Source organism: Brachyistius frenatus, unplaced genomic scaffold (genome assembly GCF_029030835.1).
Source record: "Brachyistius frenatus isolate BFR_SWC_R1_liver_20210118 unplaced genomic scaffold, ASM2903083v1 Contig_73, whole genome shotgun sequence".
In the NCBI taxonomy this organism is placed as follows: Eukaryota; Metazoa; Chordata; class Actinopteri; family Embiotocidae; genus Brachyistius; species Brachyistius frenatus.
In genome coordinates, this window is record NW_027210672.1 from 1,499,592 (window position 1) to 1,521,018 (window position 21,427).

The window sequence follows — 21,427 nt, forward strand, 5'->3', positions numbered from 1 at the left end:
TAGCATAAGTGAAGGCCAATGACCATATGAGGACATGAGGCCGATGAAACTGGAAGAGAAACAAGAAGTTGAGCGAAACTAAATCAAAATCAAAATCTTTTAACATATACAAGAAGCAGAGCTCTGTCCTGTTATGTTTTATACCTCAAATAACATTACGCTGACTGAATCAACTTGACTAAACCTTACAATAATCTTCACCCCAAACTTTAATGATTTACGTTTCGACGATTTGCTTTCTGTCTTCAAAAGGGAGGAAAGTCTCAACAATGTGACAGATTTATGTCCCCACAACATGAGTAATACAATTAGACACAGAAACAATACAGAGGTGCAGCATCCAAGGAGTTGTGTTTTGTATGAGACGGTAAGGACGGAGAATTCCCAGAAGGCAACAGTGTGTTTATTGTGGTGGCTGGTGACACTCGTGCCAGAACAGTGGCTACACAGGCATGCACTCATCTATGCATGAAAACACTTGCACAAACACACACAGGAATGATGTCACTGCATTTTACCTCAGGGATGTCAGCTTGCAATTCCCATTTTAGAAAACCTTTATGAAAACACTCGTGAAAACTATTTTGAATAATAGGTTTTGTCTCTTCTTAGACGATGGCAAAAACGCCCTTGTCAGCTTTTCTATTCCCCTTCTCGTCCCCTTTTCAGACTTAAAACAATGTCCCTAAAAATAATTCTAACCTTCATCTTAAATATAACCTTCTCAGTCATTCAAAGTGCCCACTCTCCTTGGTTTTTTTCCTCCCCATTCTTGTGGGGACGTGTGGACCCCACCAGAGAAAACGGAGATCGTCTACAATTTCTGTGATTATAACAACATTATTATTATAACAACCTACTGAGTCATACCACCTCCACACAAAGACACATTTACACAACACAATTGCCCACCCATGCTGGACTTGCCCACCCACAGGCAACCAAAGGCCCCCACAGCAGCACGCTGACCTAAACGGGTTTATAAAGTGTCGTTTTACCGGACTTAGTGTGCGTCCTTTGGTAAAGCCTCTGCCTCTAGCTGGACTTATTCGCTCCAGTTTTGATTCATCCAGTGGTGGGAACTGCAGTCTTGAATTTAGTCTTAACTTACAGCAGAATTGTCAAGTGGGTCTTTGGAAGAAGCGAAAACCAGTTGTTCAGCCAGTCACGGCTGAACAACTGGTTTTTGCTTCTTCCAAAGACCCACTTGTTCCAAAGACAGCTGAATAGTTTAAGGTTACTTTGGGATAAAAGTTTATACCAAGACTACAAATGATTTCCAGCTTACACCCATTTCTAAATGCTAGTTGTTCCTATTTTGGGGATGGCGTCGAAGGCTGAATGTCTAGATCGATTATGAAGGTGTCAACAGATATTTGGATTTCTTGGGTCTGATTGGAGAATGCAACTAATGTATCTTAAGCTACCGTGTAGTTGTCGTACTGGTTGAGTATGTGTGTGTGTTAAGTATCAATTCGTTATTGTTCACATAAAAGAAGCTTATTCAGCAGTTTGGGTGGAGCTCAGCTATGTGAATAAATGTTACTTGTTTGGTCAAAATAGCTCTCAAGAGGAATAAAGGTTCGAGACCCCTGCTATAAATTAATAATGTAGATATCAGAAACCAGAAAGATGCGCTGCTGTGTATTGTCATTAACAGCTTGGGCATGTTGTTATTTAAAAGGTTTAGAACTGAATACAAGTTGCGTAAATGTATTAATTATTAACCTGGTGCAGTATTTGCTTGTTGTACCACTTTACCAGCTCGTGTTGAGATTCTGGGAACTATTCGTTGGCATCAACCTGGTGATAAACTTTGGAATGATTGGCTCTCGTAAAGATAACCATTAGATTTAATTTCAGAGAGATTTCGCCGTCTTATTTTGGAAGTTTCATAGTCAACATACCTCAACATTCCAGCCTTTAAGCACAGCATCAATCTCTCCCTTTTTCTGTGTCAACCACATCAACTCAAAAGCCGCCCTCGAGCATTTCCGTCCTTACCTATGAACAGGTGACCGAAACAAACTGGAAAGTCCTGACCTCTTCATGCTCCTTCCTCTATGCCCGTCATCTTTTTTTCTCTTTCCACATTCTCCAGAAAACATGACGAGAACCAGAAACTTAACCCTTGGAACCGACCCAAACATTTATGGCCACCGTCACCTGATCAATTCCAGTACACAGCTCATGTCCCCATAAACCTACAGTTACAATAAACTCTTGAGATACCCGCTCTGTCTGTATCGTTATCATGTACTTAACAGCCCCTTCTAAAACTAAACAGTAACATTCTCGATTGTTTTAAGGAACGAGGAAGTTAAAAAAAAGAAAGAGAGAAATATCAGCAGGCAGGTCCGCCCTGCTTTTGTATGTCTTTAAACTTTATTGAAACTGGAACGAATCCAAAACAGCAAAACTGACAAAGAAAGGTCAGAGTTCCACACGCAAGAGCTGGGAGTGGTATTCGGCCGTCTTGCTGTGGGGTTGTGCACACTATCAGGGATATCATGCAAACATGTGCAAACACACAAAGCTGCATTGCATTAATCTGCATTGCGTTTGGCAGGTAAAACAATCACCAGGAAAAACACGGACAGCTCGAAAAAAGCAAGTACTGGTTAGGTAGGTTCCAGCATTCCTCGTGATAAAGAAGAACCAAGTACATACATACGGCGAAGACACAAAAGATCACACAAGGACACGAAGTAACCGCCTCCCACCAATGCTATTAATACCTTTAAGCAGAGGCAGGCTAGCTTCTGGATTGATTTTGAAATTATTTGGTGGGGAGGGCGGGGGGGGCGGAGCAAGTGAAGAGTTTTTACTTCCTTAACTGAAGATTATCCTCGAATACTTTAAATTATACACAAAATCCAGGTTGTTTCCTATGATTTAAAGATCCAAAAGGGAACCTCGACTTAAGACAGGTTTCTTTTTTTAAGTTGATTGGTTTTCCTTGCCGTAAGTCATCGCTACGGCCGCAATGTCATGTATCTGACAGCTGAATTGAATCTAACATTTGTCAAATCAGACCAGGAAGGTTCATTCATGCAGATTCCCAGGTGACCTTTAAGCTCTTTGTTTTGATTCTGGAGAACTTGATTCCTGAGCGGGTTCAGTCGCAAGTAAAAGCAGCTCATCAAAGCAACGAGGGCTCCCGCTCGAGCTGCAACAGCTACTTAAATGTGCAGCAATAAAACACGTATTGTTTGACTCCAGTGAAATATGTGGAGTCTTTTATGAGCAGCACTGTCTGCTCCACACATGAGGCTCCGTTACAGTCATGTGATATGCTTCTGTATGTGTTTTTAATTTGTCTTTTGAGGCTCAGAATTAAAGTCACAGGCTGATTCTTGTTCTCTGGTTGTGCACCGTGATTAAAATGGAGATTTGTTAAGAAAGACCTCCTTCATCATTGTAAAATTAGCCTTAAAGCTCCACATCAGAGCAGCGTTTTCTTTTTTTGGGTTCGCAGCTATCGGCTAAATCAAAGTGAAAAAAGCAGAACTGAAACTTCAAAGGCAACATATTTAGGATGAGGTCACAGCGAGAGGAAGGCTGAGTCGGTGAGTTTATGGCAACAATGTGATTGAAATTTAAAAGCAATAATGGGCCCATCTAGATTCATGTACCTGCCCGATAGCGGAGGTGAAAGTGATTCCAGGCCATATGAAAGAAATGTGATGCCTACAACAGAGAATAATCAACCACACATCGTCTAAAACTCAGTATTTGTTGCTCACAATGAAGGTTCTTTCACTGTTGCAGGGTCAGAAATGTTAGTTCAAATGTGGTGTGAAATGTCATTTTCCTGTCACAGGGCCTGAGTCAGGAAATTATCTGTATTGCTTCTTCTTATGCCATTTTGAAAAGTACATGGGCATGACCTGGGGGGAAGTGAGCGGTGGATCTGACTCTTTGTGATTGGAAACCCTGCGATATTTACATCTCGCCCACCGATAGCAGAAACTTGAATGCGCCACAGACCTGTCAATCAAACAGACATGCCTCCAAAAACCTGTCTTTTTGATGCTTAGTTCCCAATTAATGACGGGATTATTTTCAGAAAACTAATAAGAAGGAGTGACTTTAGTAAAAAAAAAAAAATTAAAAAAAAAAAATTAATTTAAGAAAATGTATTGACTGTATTTCATGAGAAGTTGAATGAGAGCCTTTTTAGAGCCACCCTCTAGTGGCACTCGGTGGTACTGCAGTGCAAGGCACTTCAGCATCTGCCTCATTGTTCAGACCCAGAAGCTACAAACACTTTTCTATTCAGTTTATTGCGCCTGATGTTGACGAGGACAACCGATTTCGACATTCTAAAAAAGAACCAGCTGCTCTCGGGGGAAATTTACCAAGACCAAGCGTGCATTCTTGGATGAGTGGCATCTCAAGGAAAAACAATTGAACCACTGAGAGGGGGGAGGGGGTTGAATTCAGAAGTTGAGGATCAGTCCTGGTGGTTTTTTAATCACCCTTAAGCCAGAGTTGTAACTTGAGGATAACTTTCCAAAAGCCAGTTTCATTCACTGTGACATTTTGAAACATCCACATTGCAGATCTATTAAGTCTTTCGAGGGCGAGGACCATGAAGCAGGTTAATGCCCATTTCTCATTTAATGTCATCTTTTAAACTGTCTGTCTCCCTTCCTGACTGTCCAGTTTGGCTACTCGACTGAAGTAAACTGATGGTGGCATGTGAAGCCGGGCCTGGACTCGTGGTTGCATGAACCCATGTTAAGAATGGCGGTTTCTTTTCCCCAATCCTCTAATGATTGCGTCCTTGGCTCCGATTTTCCCAAATACTCCCCTGGAAGCTGTTATGTATGTGTGCTAGGCTCTGGCAGGTCTCCTGTGGGGGATTGGGGGGTGGTCTTTTCACTGCAGCCAAAAACTTGGCCCGCACTGTGGGGGTGAGGTAGAAACTCACAGTTTATCCACGGTTCTTAATCAAAACTGACTTTACATTTTTTCCTCTTGTAAATACCTTTGTGTATGATTGGCAATCAAATGCTCCTTAGCACAAAGTGCTCAGTCAGATCGCTCCTTAACAAGATGGATGGCGGAGAAAGCTGTTGGTCATTAAACATATGCCGGGATGAATCGGTCAGCTTCACCAAATAAATCAATGTCGGCACCACCCTGGCCGTTCGCCAGACACATCGAAGCCCTGGAGGGATGATAAAGTGGGCAAAAACACACGAGGCTGCGCACGAACCCGCAGGCACACGCATTTAAATCAAATATGAAATCATGGACACAAACCCGCATGCAAACACTTCATTAACGCAAATCAAAATGTACACGCAAAAACTTTTATGTTCATGCAAACATGATTCTCCCTGCTGGAGGTTTTAATGATCGCTTTTGGCCAGTTTTTTTTTTTTTTTTTTACCAACGAAAGTGTGTGCAAATGTCTGAGCGCAGCAAAAAAAAAAAAAAAAAAAAAAAAGCCAATCTCTCATCTTAACAGTCAAATACCCGCTGCTCGAGTTCAAAGGTCACCAATCACGCGCCCGCCAGGCGTATAGTAAATCCAGTGGGCTGGTGTTTATGACCGTACAGACTTTCTCTGAATTCGATCAGCATTTCATTTCCATTACTTCCACAGCATATGTGCTAAAATCCACATGGAACGCTGTTCAAAACCCCAACAGCCTTACTTGTAAAGTAAAAACATTACGAATGTGGGTTTGGTGCTGGTGGTTTAATTTTGCACACTTTTTAATAGGGAAACCAATGATACGACTGTGTTGCTTTTCAGAGATCTGGCACCAGGATACACATTTAAGGAATCAAGAAAATATTAAATCTATCAAATATCGTTAAAGACACGAGCAAACATTTCTGCCCTATTTTTGTCAAAAAAAAACAACAACTACTTTTGTAATAAATATATAGGAGCACCAAAAGAATTTAGAAAATGTAGAAATTCTCAATTCTGCAACATCAAATTTGACTTGTTTTTAATTTGGTTGTCTTCTTGTTAGCTCCAGAAGCTAAATGCTAACAGGCTAACCATACACGCCCCAATATTTGGAGATAAATGTTTATCTTTTTAAAATATACTGCATTTTTTTTTGTATGAACTTACTGTATATATGAACACCTAAAATATTAATTTAACAGCTGCCTCCTTTTGTCCGCAAGTACAGAACGGAAAGCCGAACAAAAACAGCAAACTTCTGTTTGTTTATTCAAAAATGGCTCCAAATTCCACATGAATCTTTTTTTTGGTCGAGACACTGCAGCTGAAGAAAACCCCTTTTTGTTCCCTTGTGCTTCTTCGTCTGTACTTTTCTGACTCTCTCTGCCCGAAGACTCATCACATCTGAGATTGACGATAACTTTTAGAGCCTCATATTTCTCTGTTAAACCAACCGAAAACCCACTAAAAATGTTTTACTTCTTCAGGCACTTTAGCGTGGACTAGTTGTGACTCCACATGATGAAGGTGGTTTTGTACGCTCGCCGTGTTTTATTTAACTCGCACACTTGTGTATCTCGCTGCCTCCCGTGTTTGGATGAAGTGATTTATGTGCGGTGCCACTGCAAGCGAGGTCTCAGCTGTTATTTCACCCTGCTGTCTTGTCCGCTTCATCACATAGCAGAGAAAGTACAGTGAAATACAGCCAACTCTCTCTTTCTCTTTGCTGTTCATCCCCGCACACACACACACGCGCACACGCACACACACACACACACACACACACACACACACACACACACACACACACACACACACACACACACACACACACACACACACACACACACACACACACACACACTCTTGGTCCAAGCCTGCTGGATTTGAGTTACGTGGCCGCCTTCTCCTCTTCCTAATCCCCTGAAATGAGAGTTCTGGGCTGCCAAGGAACTCCCAGAACACCCCACCCCCACCCCTCCCACACACACACACACACACACACACACACACACACACACACACACACACACACACACACACACACACACACACACACACACACACAGAAACACAAAATTGTAACCGGGTTTCCAAGTGGCCCTCTGAGATATTCTTTTCAGGGTTTGGTGTCCAGCGAGGGCCAAACACAAACACACACACACACACACACACACACACACACACACACACACACACACACACACACACACACACACACACACACACACACACACACACACACACACACACACACACACACACACAGTCAACTCCATTGCACATACACACCGAGGGCAGGCCACACACACACAGACACGCACACACATAATACATATGTACATGCACACACACACAAACGCTCACACTGGGAAGGGAACAGTGAAGCATTGTTTGCTGCTTCCTGAGAGAGCCGGCATCAGGATCACAGGAGCTCTGTCAGCCTCTCTCCGGAGCCCAGTCATCTAATTCAGTATGGACGGCCATCAGACACCACATGTCCTCTGGCCAAGACGGGATATAAAAAAAAAAAAAAAAAAAAAAAGGTGCATGGATCACTCAAACGTGTGCGTGCATGCGTGTGTTTCCTCTCGCTGATGATTTTCGAAAAGCAGACCCAATTGAGACGATCTCTTTTTGACTCCGTTGTCTGGAGAACAGTAGAGCCATAAATTATTTAGGTTCAGGTTCAGAGCTGTAAAATAACTTCCTGACAGTTGGGAAAATGTTTTCAAATTAGACACATTTATGGCTTTTAACAGCTCTGATGGTGCACCGCAAAACCAGCAAGAAGGAAATTGATGGGGTTGGACTTAAAGGTGCAGACAATACTCAAGAGTTTCACAATGTATTTCAGCATATGTTAAAAAGGGAACTGTGACCCAAAGTAAAGCTGATTTTCAATACGGGCGTCGGTACAATATACGAGTTTCAGTACCGATACTGAAACATCCCTTTTCGATGAGAGGATTCATTTCATCATCAAATAAAATGATCAAATATTGAGTGAATCCGGACTCAAAATGTGTCAACACATACGATTGTGTGTGTTGCCTGACTGGAATAAAGTCTAAAGTTGGTGAAGTTATGATTAAAACCAGAAGAAAGAGATCTAAAGAATCTGAAAATGCCTTTGATGCCGAGTTTTGTTTGGGGAAAACTCCACTACATATTTTTGAGGTTCGTTACTCAGTCCTACTGAAAGTAAACAGCAGGTGCTTTGTTAATTTTCTTTCAACAGCGGAAATGACGCAACAGGAGCACTTATCATTACAATGGAATTTATCAGTACACCGATATCTTATCAGTGCCAGAGATTCTGCACGTAGCAATCGAAGATAAGTCAGGTAGACCGGACTATAAAACATTCAGCGAAACAACGCATCCCTTTTCACTCCCCCCCCCCTCAAATCACCGACTGGGAGATTAGATTAGATTTGACTTTATTAATCCCACGGTGGTGAAATTCTGTAATTCGGAGGTAAATCTGTACTGTGTTTAATAACTTAGAAAATCATTGTCTCACTTTTTAATACCAAAATACATCTTTTCGTGCGTTCTTACTAATTCTTATCCTTAGGTAGATAACTCTATGTTTAACTGATTCTAAATTCAATTCAATTTCACTTCAGTTAGCATTAGCTAACATTACCGAGCTGCCGTAGCTCATTGTTTGGTTATAACAAAATAACTTCGTTGAAAGCCAGCTAATAAGTTGAAATATACAGACTGTTTACTGAAGACACATGAACATAATTTGATTTATCAAACAACATATAAGTGAAAAGACAGTCATGTCTCTCCAGCTGGAGCTACCTGAATGTCATCACAATAGAAAACACTAGACCCAAAGCATATGAGTTTTTGAAAGTTGTGGAAGACGTTGATAATTTGCCTCTTTTGCTATATTCTATTTTAGGTATGACAACTTGTCACATCTGCCAAAGTCCTAACTCGTGCTTGTAGCCAGATGTTTCACCTCCAAGACCCCGGAACACGCTTTTATTCCATCTGTGCGTAAAAAGAAATGATCGGGGACCGCGTATATTGAACTTCAGCCAATCTTGTGTTTAAAGTGCTTTTGCTGAAACGAAGTGTCATGACCAAAGTTGGTCATGTCCACTGAAAATATTTACAGTTATTCTCACCCAGTCCTCTCATTCTTGATATCTGGACCGGGGTTATACAGACGTATTCAATCTCGTTTAACAACACATTGGAGAGTTACATTAGATGTTATATGCCGCAAATGTTTTTAGCATTTGTTAACCCGACGGAGTCCTTGCTCTGGAGCCAAGGGAGGGGACGAGTCGTCAATGTCAACACACTGAGAAAATACATCGCTCTGGGGACAAACTGCACTGGGAACAGAATATAAGATTCCCCCCCCCCCGCCCCCCGCCTTCCCCAAATAGGAAATTTCCCCTCTGAGATTAGTTAAGTATGCTTTCATAGAAGAGCAAAGGTACAACTGCAAAACAGATTATGGGCTACCAGTAAGATTATAAATCCTTTTTAGACTTTTGTCTGGGAATTAAAAGTGATTAATCAATTCTTCATCACAAGTCTTTTCTGTAAAACACAGAGAATAAATTGGGTTTTTCTTTGAGCTGAGGTGGACCTCCTGTCAGTTTATTGATTTTTTTCATGTTGGATCATTTGGGTGTAACTAATTCCTGAAATGATAGCTAATGGAGCTGGCTCAGAATTTTTGGGATTTGGCAAAGAGGAGTTGGGGGTTTGGCAGATAAACTGCTGTCAAAGGAGCACTCGGGAAAGGGGGAAGGGTCTTCTCCTCTAACTGTTCATATTTAAAACCTGTGGAGCGGTTCCAGATGCATGCTCCCGGGGCAAGGAAATGATGTAGAGGCCGAGTCGCCCGTCTCCGGAGGCATTGCATGTCTCCACTGGCCTACAGAATATCTCACATTTTCCCTTCTGTTTTCCAACTGAACCAAAAAGCGCGCGGACTACGAGAAATAACTGATACAATCACTAGAGCGAGGATCTCATTTCAGTTTCTTGGCCTCAAAAAAGGCAAAGGGTAGAGTTATGATGCAAATAGATGACGGGACAATGTAACAGAATAGTCATGCGAGAGGGAATAAAAGACCACGGCAAGCTAACAGACCTGCAGAATTACAGGGTTTGATAAGATCAGAGAAGTAAATGAAACCTAAAGGAAACTTGGAAGAAAGAAGAGCCATCTTGGCTCTGAGGCGGTTCTGACGTCCAGTTCGAGCCAGACGTGTGCAGGAGAGCCCCAGCATTTCTATTGAAAGCATAAAGAAACCGTCCACATGTTTAAATAAATTCAGACATAAAACAAGTTTCTCGGACTCCTCTCTCAATCGGGCCTGGAAGGTATTGACCTGTTCGACACAAAGACTTTATTTCTAATCGGTGTGGGTTGAGAAACGATTATGTAGATCTGTCAGTAGGTTGGTCTACTTTGTTCTAGACTGAAGTTTGGCAACAAAAAATCAGATGGATTGCCATAAAATTTCAGAGATGTTCAGGGTCCGCAGAAGATGGAGCCTCCTGACTTTAGTGAAACCCTGGGTTTTCTTTAAGCACAACCAGCAGCTCGCCTGTTTTTTTCTAGCCCTATAATGCAGAATGTAATGTTGCATCACTGGTTGGCCTTATGACTGTTACATTTAAAAAAAAAAATTCAATTCCAACAAATATGAAATGACAAATTAATTTGTCATTTTATTTTTATGTTAACATTCTCCCAGTGTCCTCCTTTTTTCTTTTTTTTTTACCTTCGTCTGATCATTAATCATCTGGTCAAATACAGTCAATAAGTGAAGCTGGTTGTTAGAGCGCCCTCTGCTGGAGGACTACTTCAATCAAGCTGTTTTGCATTGAGACAGTAAGTTTGAAATTCAAAAACGTTCAAACAAATGCTCGAATTTCTGTATCCGTTTACAATTAAAAGCCTTCCAGCTGTTCATCCACAGTGAAGTCATATATTAGCTTGTGCTTTCATCAGGTCCAACTCCAACTTAGACCTTGCCCAGTCATAAATTTTTGTTTATGATCAAATACTTGCAAATCTAATAGCATTCCCGCTGACTTCAGGTGTACTTTGTGTTTAGTGCTAATTAGCAAATGTTACCACGCAACACAAGATGATAAACTTAATGTGAGATTGTGTAAGTTTGCCTCGTTTGGATGATTACTTCCAATATTGGCAAGAAAACCTGCAAGTCAGAAATAGATTTTTGGAGCGAGATGTGAAAAAAAAAAAACAACAACAGCGAGTGCTTCAGCCAACAAAAGCTGCACTTAACAACAGCACAATTAGTAAAAACTGGAACTATGGTTTACGGACAATATATGTTGCATGATTTATGGTTAATATAACTTTCATGCGTTCAGAAATTGAATTATCTCCACTTGCTATTCTTAGGGAGACGTTTCCTCATGCGGATTGAATCCAGAGAAAACAAAGTACAGTAACTTGGTGATAATGTCTTTCTCCGTTAAGCCTCTGGCCTCTTTCTCGCACACTAATGGAGCACAAAGTTGACTTCTAATCGTGTTTTTTAGCTCAGTGCAGTGATGTGCATGGGCTTTATCTCCTCACCAACATGGACAGCACTGTTTCCCATAATGGATCAAACACTCCCTACAGGCCCTGTCAAAACTTAATAGACACACACGCACGGTCTGCATAATCCAACCTTTTATTCTCACACACAAAGACACTCCCCAATAACAATTAATCCGTCAACCAGATCCACCAAAGCAGGGAGTGTGTTTTGGCAGAGGCGCCACGAAGGATCGAAACCTACTTTCAGTCCACTTCTTGTGCCGAGTGAGCTCAGGTCCGCTCATGCATGTGTGAACCTCCCCGTCCCTCCTGCCTGTGGTAGCCGTCATCACACGCCTCCTCACAATAGATAAACTGTCTTTGCCCAGACTGCACTGTCAGCGGGTTTTTTTTTTGTTTTGTTTTTTTGGGACGTGTCCCGTTTGTATGCAGATGATGCAGGATGACTTACTGCGCTTCCTTCTCTTTCAAGGCGAGACTGAAACACAACAAAAAGTATGCGGAGAATCCAGTGATTGAAGTTTTAAAGCTAAGTCTTAAACAGTGGTGGAAAGTGACAAGGAACAATAACAGTCTGTACTTATATCCAAGTTTAACTTTCCCATCATACTCTTTACTTTTCAGATTATGATGTCATTTGAAATATAAAATGAGCGGGGGGGTTGAAGACAAAGATCCTATGATGGAGTGGAACAAGTCCATGGGGGGAAGAGGGGGGGGGAGAGTAGGTTAGGGGTGGTTGGATGGAGAAACAGGACTTTCACCCAGAAGACGGGTGTTTGAGTCTTAAGGATGCAAACATCAACGTGGAATTCTTTTAAGAAGCTTACCTATGTATCGTAACATATTTAACTTCAGTAAAATTACGTATTTCTACCAAAAATAAAAATAAAAATTCTGAACCCAAACCATGTGGTTTTGGTGCCGAAACCTAAGAAAGCTTGTTCCTATCACTAAAACGCCAGAATGGTTGGAGCAAACCTATAAAATAGAATTTATCATTATAAATCAAACTACCCAACAGTATATAAGGCGTCTCCTCTCCTCAAACAGGGACGAGATTATAGTACTATTTACACATTATAAATAAAAGTTTTAATATTCCAACACTGCAGAACTTTTACTTTGTTTGGATAATTCAATACAGCTGAGCAATGGGTGGATCTTTAACAGAGACGGGTTTTTTTTTCTTTTTTCAATCCTTCAAAAAGTTTGTCGCAATGAAATTATCCGCACTTTGTTCACCACAGGAAAAAAACAATTCCTACAAACCAGCAGCCCATTTAAACAGCTGTAAAGCGAGAGAAGACTCAACCTCCCAACATTGTGTCTTTTCTCGTGCTTCAGTTCGAAAGCAGACTGTTTCGGTTTCACGCCCGAGCACGCCGCGTGGAGTTTACTGCCAACACGTTACATAATTTTTTTTTTTTTTTTAGGTTTCTGGGGCGTGCAGAGTTTAAACAGCTCTTCAAAACCTCCTTCTTTGCTTTTATACGCTGTGTAAATTTGTCCCAATATTTCGGCCCTCCCAAAGCTGACCTCAAACTAGACGTACAGTTGTAACTGGAATGTGCGACCGAGTGGAGCGCTGACATGTGTACCTAATTAAAGACATGATTTGTCCCAGAATAGACAAGCGAAGCCATTAAAGACGTGACTCATCTTTTCAGAGTCGGGCAACGTGGTGAGATGTGGCCCCATTATTTTCCCGTAGGACCCCCCCAGACTTTCCAGTAAACGCCCCGGTGCCTCCCCGCCTGGTTTGCAACAATTTAAACAACACGCTATCTTCAATGGGAACAGGGAGATCCACTTGTGCATCAACACGAACGGTATCGCTGTGGGGAAATGTAAAAAAAAAAAAAAAAAAATACAAAATTAAAAAAAAGGGGGAGGGTGGGAAAGGAAGGGAACGGGCAGATAGAAACCACAGGAAAAGAAAACAAAAGAAATGGGTTTCATTAGAAAGGGAGGTCGAACGGGAAAGAAATTAATAACAATAAAGAGAAGGGGTGAAGGAGGGCAGCTCTGTAATCTCTCCCTCCTCATCAGCGCTTGTTACTGAGTCATTAGCAGGTCGTTCAGACCGTGACGCTGACAACCTCCCTGAAGGATACACACAGGCACGAGATACACACACACACGCACACACACACACACACACACACACACACACACACACACACACACACACACACACACACACACACACACACACACACACAGCGAGAGAGAACTCTACCTTTCCGTGTCAAACCTGGGAGGTGTAGCAAAAGAAACAACTTCCCCTTCGCCCACAGAGGAATCGCTCATTTAATTGTCTCTTATTAGACGTCTTTGATACGGCCGTACTTTGCACGTGTGTGGCTTTTCTCACCGGGAGAAAGCCTGCACTAAAACACATGCACTCCCTGCTGTTACACAAGGAGTTGTGTTGCAGCTGCCCGATCCAGTGATCCTCCATGTGCGCCAAAACGTTTCAGCCGCATTTTAATCTCCGGCTGCTTCGGTTTTGGATTCGCAACGCTTCACCGAGCGTTTTCCTGTCTTTGTTTTTTTTTTTTTGCCGGAGGTGGGGGAGATTTTGGTGTCTTTCTACAGGACGAACGTATCGTTTCTCCCGCCGACAGTGAAAGGACATGTGCACGTCGGCCTTCTGTTTGCGATCTGTCTTCTTCTTCAAAAAAAAAAAAATATGAATGATGCGGATTCTGCACCAGAGATATATTTGAGGAACTGAAAAGATAAAATGAGAAACAGGTGCAAGATGAAACCGAAACTCATGAAAGTACAGAGAGAGTGATGAGACACCAGAGGACGAGTAGTTCGACTCGACGTCGTGCGCGAAGACGGAGGGAAATAAATGACAGCGGTGATGTCTATATGAGCTCACAGGAGCTGTTGGAAATTAATACACAGAAAAATGAACATTGATGATGACGGTGATAAAAAAAATTGTCGCGTTTAGAATGCAGTTATTTTGAGTGTTAATTATAAGATTATCTTGATGCTTTGTGCTTCTCATGAGGGCCAATTTGCATAAAACAGTAAGAAACTCTGATGTTTGTCCATAAATACCAGAAACAAGAACAGTTTTTATCCGCAGCCTGTCACTGTTAAACACTTAATGTGTTCAATATGACTGGACCTTTCTTTCTTTCTTAGCTGTACGTACGTCTATTTATGTTTTATATGTCAATTTATGTCTGTCCGGTTGTTGTTTTTTGCACACCGAGAGAACAAGTTACAACCGGAGTCAAATTCCTTGTATGCGTTAAACAATAAATAAAGCCAATAAGCCAATAAAGCTGATTCTGATAAATCTGATGAAATTCCTGTAAGGGAAATAAATAAGGTATACATAAATATGACAGGATCAAGCGAGGCAGCATGCAAGAGTTTAATTTTCAGTCATATTTTGTGCTGTGGTAGACTGATGAACGTCTAGCTTGCTTCGCCATATTTGACCAGAGCTCGGTAGTCATAGTAACATGTTTCTGGTATTAGGAACACATTAATACCAGATTCTGGTCTAAACAAAGGAATTAAGACAAGACGATAGTTGCGTAAACTTTTTTTTTGGTTTTTTTTGTGTGTTATAATGAAGTGGTCTAAATTACATCTGCTGTTTTTTCTGTTTGCCCTTTAGGTGCGTAGTCAGGGAGTGACGGAGGAGCTAAAGTGCCTGAGTTTACTGAACGCTCTGGATAAGGACCAGGACATCCCAGACCAGCTGGCCCAGCTCTTCGGAGAACCCTGCATCAAACTGGCCGAAGGCATCAAAGCTTACATCTCCAAGGTTAGAATATTTTTATTTATTTATTTATTTTTTTAAACTACATCACTGGCATTTAGAACAACACATGCGGGGTTTCACTTAAAGTTTCTATACATTTGTTTTGAACATGATGATTAATGGTCAGTAACTGAAACCCTGAAAACATTCTTGCTTTGTTTGATAATCTTATTGTAACGTTAATATGGGTACGAGTCCAGCCTCCAGCAGAGTCAGTCTAATAGGTAGTGGTGGAGATTAAAGTCTCACACACACTCACATAAAACTACAAAAACTAAAAACAATTCATTAAAGTTGGATTTTTAAGAGCATTATTTCACCATTTAATAACTTTTGCTTTTGTTGTTGGTGTTTTGGGAACGGAAACAACAGTTAAAAAGGAAACCCGTTGGTCTGCAGAAAATTAGTGCCGACTGATATTTCTGTGATTGCGTGTTTCACGGGGCAAATTGTACATTAAACGCATCGTTTCCGGGCTAATATTCCTCCCACATTCTCCATGACCAATGTTATATGTCAACAGAGTTACTGGTAAAATCATAGTGGAAGCGTAATTTTGTAAACCCCCTCCCCGCCACCCACCCACCCACCCAAAACTTGATATTTGTGATATGAACCCTGAATGACATCAGTTGGTCGGGCTCCACTGTCCCGGGGAACCGAACAGATGGAAGCTGGTTTCAGCGTGAAGGAATCTGCTCGGTTACAGTGAGCTGAGAAACATCTGCACGACTGAGCGTCTGGGTGGGAGTTTATTGGGCGTGCTTGTCACCGTGATGGAGAGTCCTTCTGCTGAGACTCATCGCATTGACAAAAATATAAATATTAACGTGCTGCCTTCAGACTGACATTTTGAGAGGATGCAATCCAAAGATTTTTGTCTTAAATTGACAGCATCTCATGTAAAATACTTAAAGAAAATGAACTCAAATATACTTCACATCTAATAAATGTCTACAATTACTGAGTTTCTGGTCTTTAATAACTGTTTCCAGAATAGATTATTTCTCATGAAGCCATCATATGGGTGGCTGATGGAAGTTTTTGGACCAAACTTTTTCCCCACGGTTTCTTTGGATTTTTTTTTTTTTTTAATTAAAAACATCAGATGCACTGCATTTAATAATAATAATAATAATAATTAAAAAAAAAGGAAGAATGTTTTTTCACCATTTAAATATGACTTTATGGCTTATTTTCATCTGCTTAATCATCAATTACAGTCAGAAAACTCAAGTGTGCTCTTAAAACAATAAGAAAACAATATAAGACAGTAAATACTAATCATATGTGTATACTTGGAGTGAAGAGGAGTATTATTAGAGCTGGAAATGAGAGCGAGACACCTCGTTTGTCTCAGTTTGTACAAGACTGACAAACTCATTTCCTTTAATTCTGTGGAGAGACCGTCGGCGGTTTCAGTCTTACGGGAATGAGCCTGACCTTTGACCTAACAGCCTCCGAGAGTGTGTGTACACAGTATAAACAATAATGTATCACAAAACCAATCAATGATTGATAGGACCAGGTGTGGTACCACTTTTTTTTTTTTTTTTTTAAACTGGTGTATTTCACGAGTGTGTTCCTAAGAGTGTTTTGTGCCTCTGGCTGGTTTGAGGCACATGTCAGCACAAAGGCAGATTTGCAAATCCACGTTCATGTGTTTGCATGCCAAGTGTTTGGATTGAACCTGCTCGGCCTCTTATTATCGTCTCAATCTGTGCTGTCATTAATCTGCTTGTGCCAACTCAAATAAAAGTCGGTGCTCACCTGCAGGCAGCACGACTGTAAACAAGTCTTGTGCAAATCCTCCCGCTTACAAACGAACCCTCAGTGGATGTTGTTACTCGGCATTTCGGCAAATCAGTCAACGTGCGTGAAAGTTGCTGAGTTTTCGCCTGCTGCTTTTTTTTTTTGCGTAGTGACACAATAAGGAAGAAATGTAGGGCAAGATTGAGCATCAACCAAAATAAAAATGGTTTCGATTTAAATGTTAACATACGAAACGTTGCTCTTACGACATGACCGACAACGTGAACTCTGAACAAACCATGTTAGCTGTTGAACAAATCTATGTGACGGATCCTTGACTCATTTTATTCAGTGAATCTTTGCTCTTGAAAAAATGTAAGTACTTATGATAGTGTATTTGACCTCATGCTGTATGTTGTGTCTACATCTATGTTGCTGCAAATGTAGCTTTTCCGTTTCAAGCATTTACTGAATGTGCTGTTGTGTCAGACTTGAGTTTCTGGCTTCTGTTGGAGGATCAATGCACCTACTGCTGAAAAGCACGCGTACCAAGGAGATACACGTTCTTTTAAATTACAAGCCTTCATATATTCTTCAGCAATCAGTAAAACAAAACACACTACAAATGTTAATACCCTCAAAGATGTCGCCGCAATCAAGGGGGCCTGCGCCAAAGTCTATCATTGGGAATTACGTTTGCTTGTTTTATTGCTGACAATTGAGAGCCAGGAAAACATGTAAGACATTAGGACCAACAAAAAGTTTTTTGTTTTTTTGTGCGCATTGAAGAAAATGAGGAGATCATTTGTTCACCATTGAGGATTAAGGGATTTGATAGATGGAATTTGTTTTCTTCATTTTTTTAAATACTAACACGAGTGTTGGCAGAGAAGGGAGAGAAGGGAAAGAAGTGCTTTCCGAAGTGTTTCCCATCCCACATGCTTGGTTTTCTCACATCGAGATGGTAAACTATATACAGAAAATGAGACGAGGACATTGTCGTTGTGTGGCCTGAGCAAAGTCTTTCCTTTGCTTCGGGCTCCAGATAGGTGGAAGCTTACTGAGTTGTGTTCTTTAAAAGGGTAATTACAGAAGAAAAAGGAGCAAATTGTTCTTTTTTGCTACATTAAACGAATGTAAAATGATGGTTTGGTTTCTTTGCTGTGACTGTACCTCAGATGGCAGAGAAGCCACCGATCATGGAATTTCTTTTCCGGGCCGAGTGTCATTGAGCAAAACCCTGAACCCCAAACTGCTACTAAATTGTGCACGTGGAAGAAAATAAAAAATTGAAATTTCTCCGGACAAAAACATCCACTGAACGAAATCTCAAACACCTCAGGGAGCCTCTTCATCCGTTTCAGCCAAGTTTAGGCTCATAAAGACCTGGCTTTGTTTCAAGACATCTGTTAAGACAAGTGGTGATTTTACAATCTCCATTTATTTTTTTTTATTTTTTTTTTTAATAGAGATGGAAATCTACATCGTATTTTGCACGCACAGATGTGTTTTTATACACAAGAAAACAAACAGTAGCGGGTAAGCGGTTCACGGTAATTCAAAGTTGGTTGGATCTTTTACTGCACGTCATTCCCTTGCTCTCCTTACCCACATTTCCAGACTCTACACTGCAATCTGACTCGTGAAATAGTGAATTACCGAAAGGCAAAAATTATCTTAAAAAAACAACAAAAGAAACACAACAGCTGGGATCCAACCTCGTATTACGGCAAAGCGTGAAATTGACACACCCGGCCACTTCAGCCGGACGTGAGATAGCTACGCTCGGGGCTGTCTAGGCGTAGGAGTTACACGTTTTGCTGTAGTGGACCGGCGTGTATAGTAAACATTTTTTGCTTACATGCGCTTAGAATCAGGTGGCGAAGGGTCACGTGACCGTCGTACCGCAACGTAGGTTGTGAGACCAAGTACAAAGCAGATTTTTTTTTTCCACCTAACCACGTGGTTTTTCCACGAACGCTAACCGAGGTTGTCACTTGTTCTAACCACAACCATGTGGTTTTGTTTCCCTGTAAATCACATGATTGGAACCAGGCAGCAGGTTTCATTTTCCGTTAAGTCGCTACAGGCCGAAGCGTGTAATAGACACGCGTGTCCACTGCACCAAAACGTGTAACTCTCACTCTAACTCTCCGTCTACGCTGCAATCTGAACCGCAATATAGTGAATTACTGAAAGGCGAAAATTGCCAAAAATATCTATTAATTTTTTTTTTTTTTTAAATAAAATAAAAAGGGGCACGCAACCGCTGTTAACACAGCAGGGTTATCAATAGTTCTTTTATGTATGGTTTCCTCTTGGGCCGGAGGTGGAAACTTGGTCGTTCATTGCCAGACGAAATAATCCCACGTAGATAAAAAAAAAAAAAAAAAAAAATACACAAACAAACACGAGTCACATTGCTATGAGCCAGACGGTAGTAAACAGACTGCAACTGACACACATTAGTCACGCTCGTCTCGATGCATATGTTGAATCAGCATAAAACTACCAGCGACTCCAGGGAGCTACTCACACACACACACACACACACACACACACACACACACACACACACACACACACACACACACACACACACACACACACACACACACACACACACACACAGTAATTCATAAGCCCACCGAGCCGCTCCATTCGTATAAGTCATCTTCTAGCAGACATAGCCAAGAGGACTTTTCCCACTTAGTCTGAATGCCTGGACACTTACAGCAGTATATCTTCAGCCCCCTCAGTTCCTGCCCCCCCCCCTTCCTCCCTCCCACACACACACACACACCTCTGTCTTTGTTTAACCCTCTTTTCATATTTTTTTTCCCTTTAGCTCTCTTGCTGGTTTACTTTCTCGACCAGTCTTCTTCTCTTTTTTTTTTTTTTTCCCAGCTCTCACCTCTTCACCCCGCTCCGAGTTGCCCTCTCCGCTCTACTTGCATGATACAATCAGAGAGTGCTGCTCCATGCCGCTGTGCACCTCAGCGGACGGGAACAGGAATGTCTAGTTTTTTTTTTAAAAGACAGAAAATTCAGGCACTCGCTGATGTGAGACATCCAAACAAATTAACATACCAACACAGAGACGCAGCTAACCCAAATCCAATTAAATCCGTCGTCTGCACTTTGTGTGGTTTTTTTTGTTACTTGAAAAGAGGAAGTGGAAATTTTAGCCTAATTATTCAACCAGTTTGGTGACTAACACTTTCAGCATGCGGCGAAACCAACCGCTATAAAAAAAAAAAATGTAATGGGAGCACAACGTTTCTTTCTCACGGCAGCAGTGTGACGAGTCGCTGAACGTCACCGAGAGTTGAAAAATGCTCACCTTTGAGTGAACCGCTGCGCTCGTCACCGTCACTTTCTACCCGACCGCCCTATCACGGTGAAGTAGGGGCGGGACATCCGCTGAGCGAACGCTAATACTAGCAATCACAGCTGGCTTAGGAATACACGGAGGTAAAAACAAAAATCTCTACCGAGATGTTTTCCTTGTTTAAATTGCGCAGAAAGTGCCAGACGAGCCATTTCCGCCTGCTCATTTCAAAACCTCCGCGGTGGTGCTCGGCGACCAGATCCGTCCTTTTCCTGACGTGCGCGGTAGGAGCTCGGTGTGAATCTGCCAAAGCCAAAAGGTCACTGTTAAACAACCAGCGTCGCTCCAGATGACACGTACAGCTCGCGGCCGACCGCTCGTAAAGGGCCCGTTTCTGCAGCTCGTCGGTGTCCGCGAGGCGTCGCAGCTGTTAGCAGCTGACAAGGTGCCAAGAGGGCGGGGCTTGTCACAGCTCCTTAAAACCATCGGGCGCGGCGCTTTTCTGCAACTCGATGAAATATTTTGGACTTTTATGACTGGACTCGAGTGGGAAAAAAAAAAAGAAGCGAATCCCGTGGTGCTGCAGAGATTACGCAAGGGCGAATGAAGCGCAACGCCGGTACGCAACTGATTTTGGATTAGGGGACGACGTATCTGACAAATCCAAGGTCAAAACTAAAGTTAAGCACACACAAAGATAAACCTATCTAAACCTCCAGGGACACTGTGTTCACCCGCTCCAACACGGTCTCCTCGCCTGTTCTGGCGCAGAACCGACAGTCCAACAACTCCAGAACAGGTGCTTGGATTCGGTCCGCTGATGATCCTCGGGTGCCCACCCAACCTCACCTGCACGTGACGGTTATAAAAAAAAAAAAAATTTAAAAAAAAGAAACAGAGAGTGAGACGTTTCGAGTGTGAGAATTAAGAATGAGGCGGAGAGAAAAGAATGGAAAACGTTAAAACGGCGTTGGCTCGCATGTTCATCTTATGAAACGTGTTGGCTCGGCGTCGGCCGGAGATTCCTCCGTGGAGCGCAAACGCCAAACACAT

General features: G+C 41.8%; 1 protein-coding gene across 1 annotated transcript in view; it reads left to right on the top strand.

Annotated features, from left to right (window-relative positions):
• tnfsf10l (TNF superfamily member 10, like) overlaps positions 1-21,427 on the top strand; it is a 64,684-nt gene that overhangs the window by 15,256 nt on the left and 28,001 nt on the right. The window contains exon 2 of the mRNA XM_069708064.1: positions 15,145-15,294. Coding sequence (XP_069564165.1) covers positions 15,145-15,294 — 150 coding nt within the window. The remainder of the gene's footprint in view (positions 1-15,144; positions 15,295-21,427) is intronic.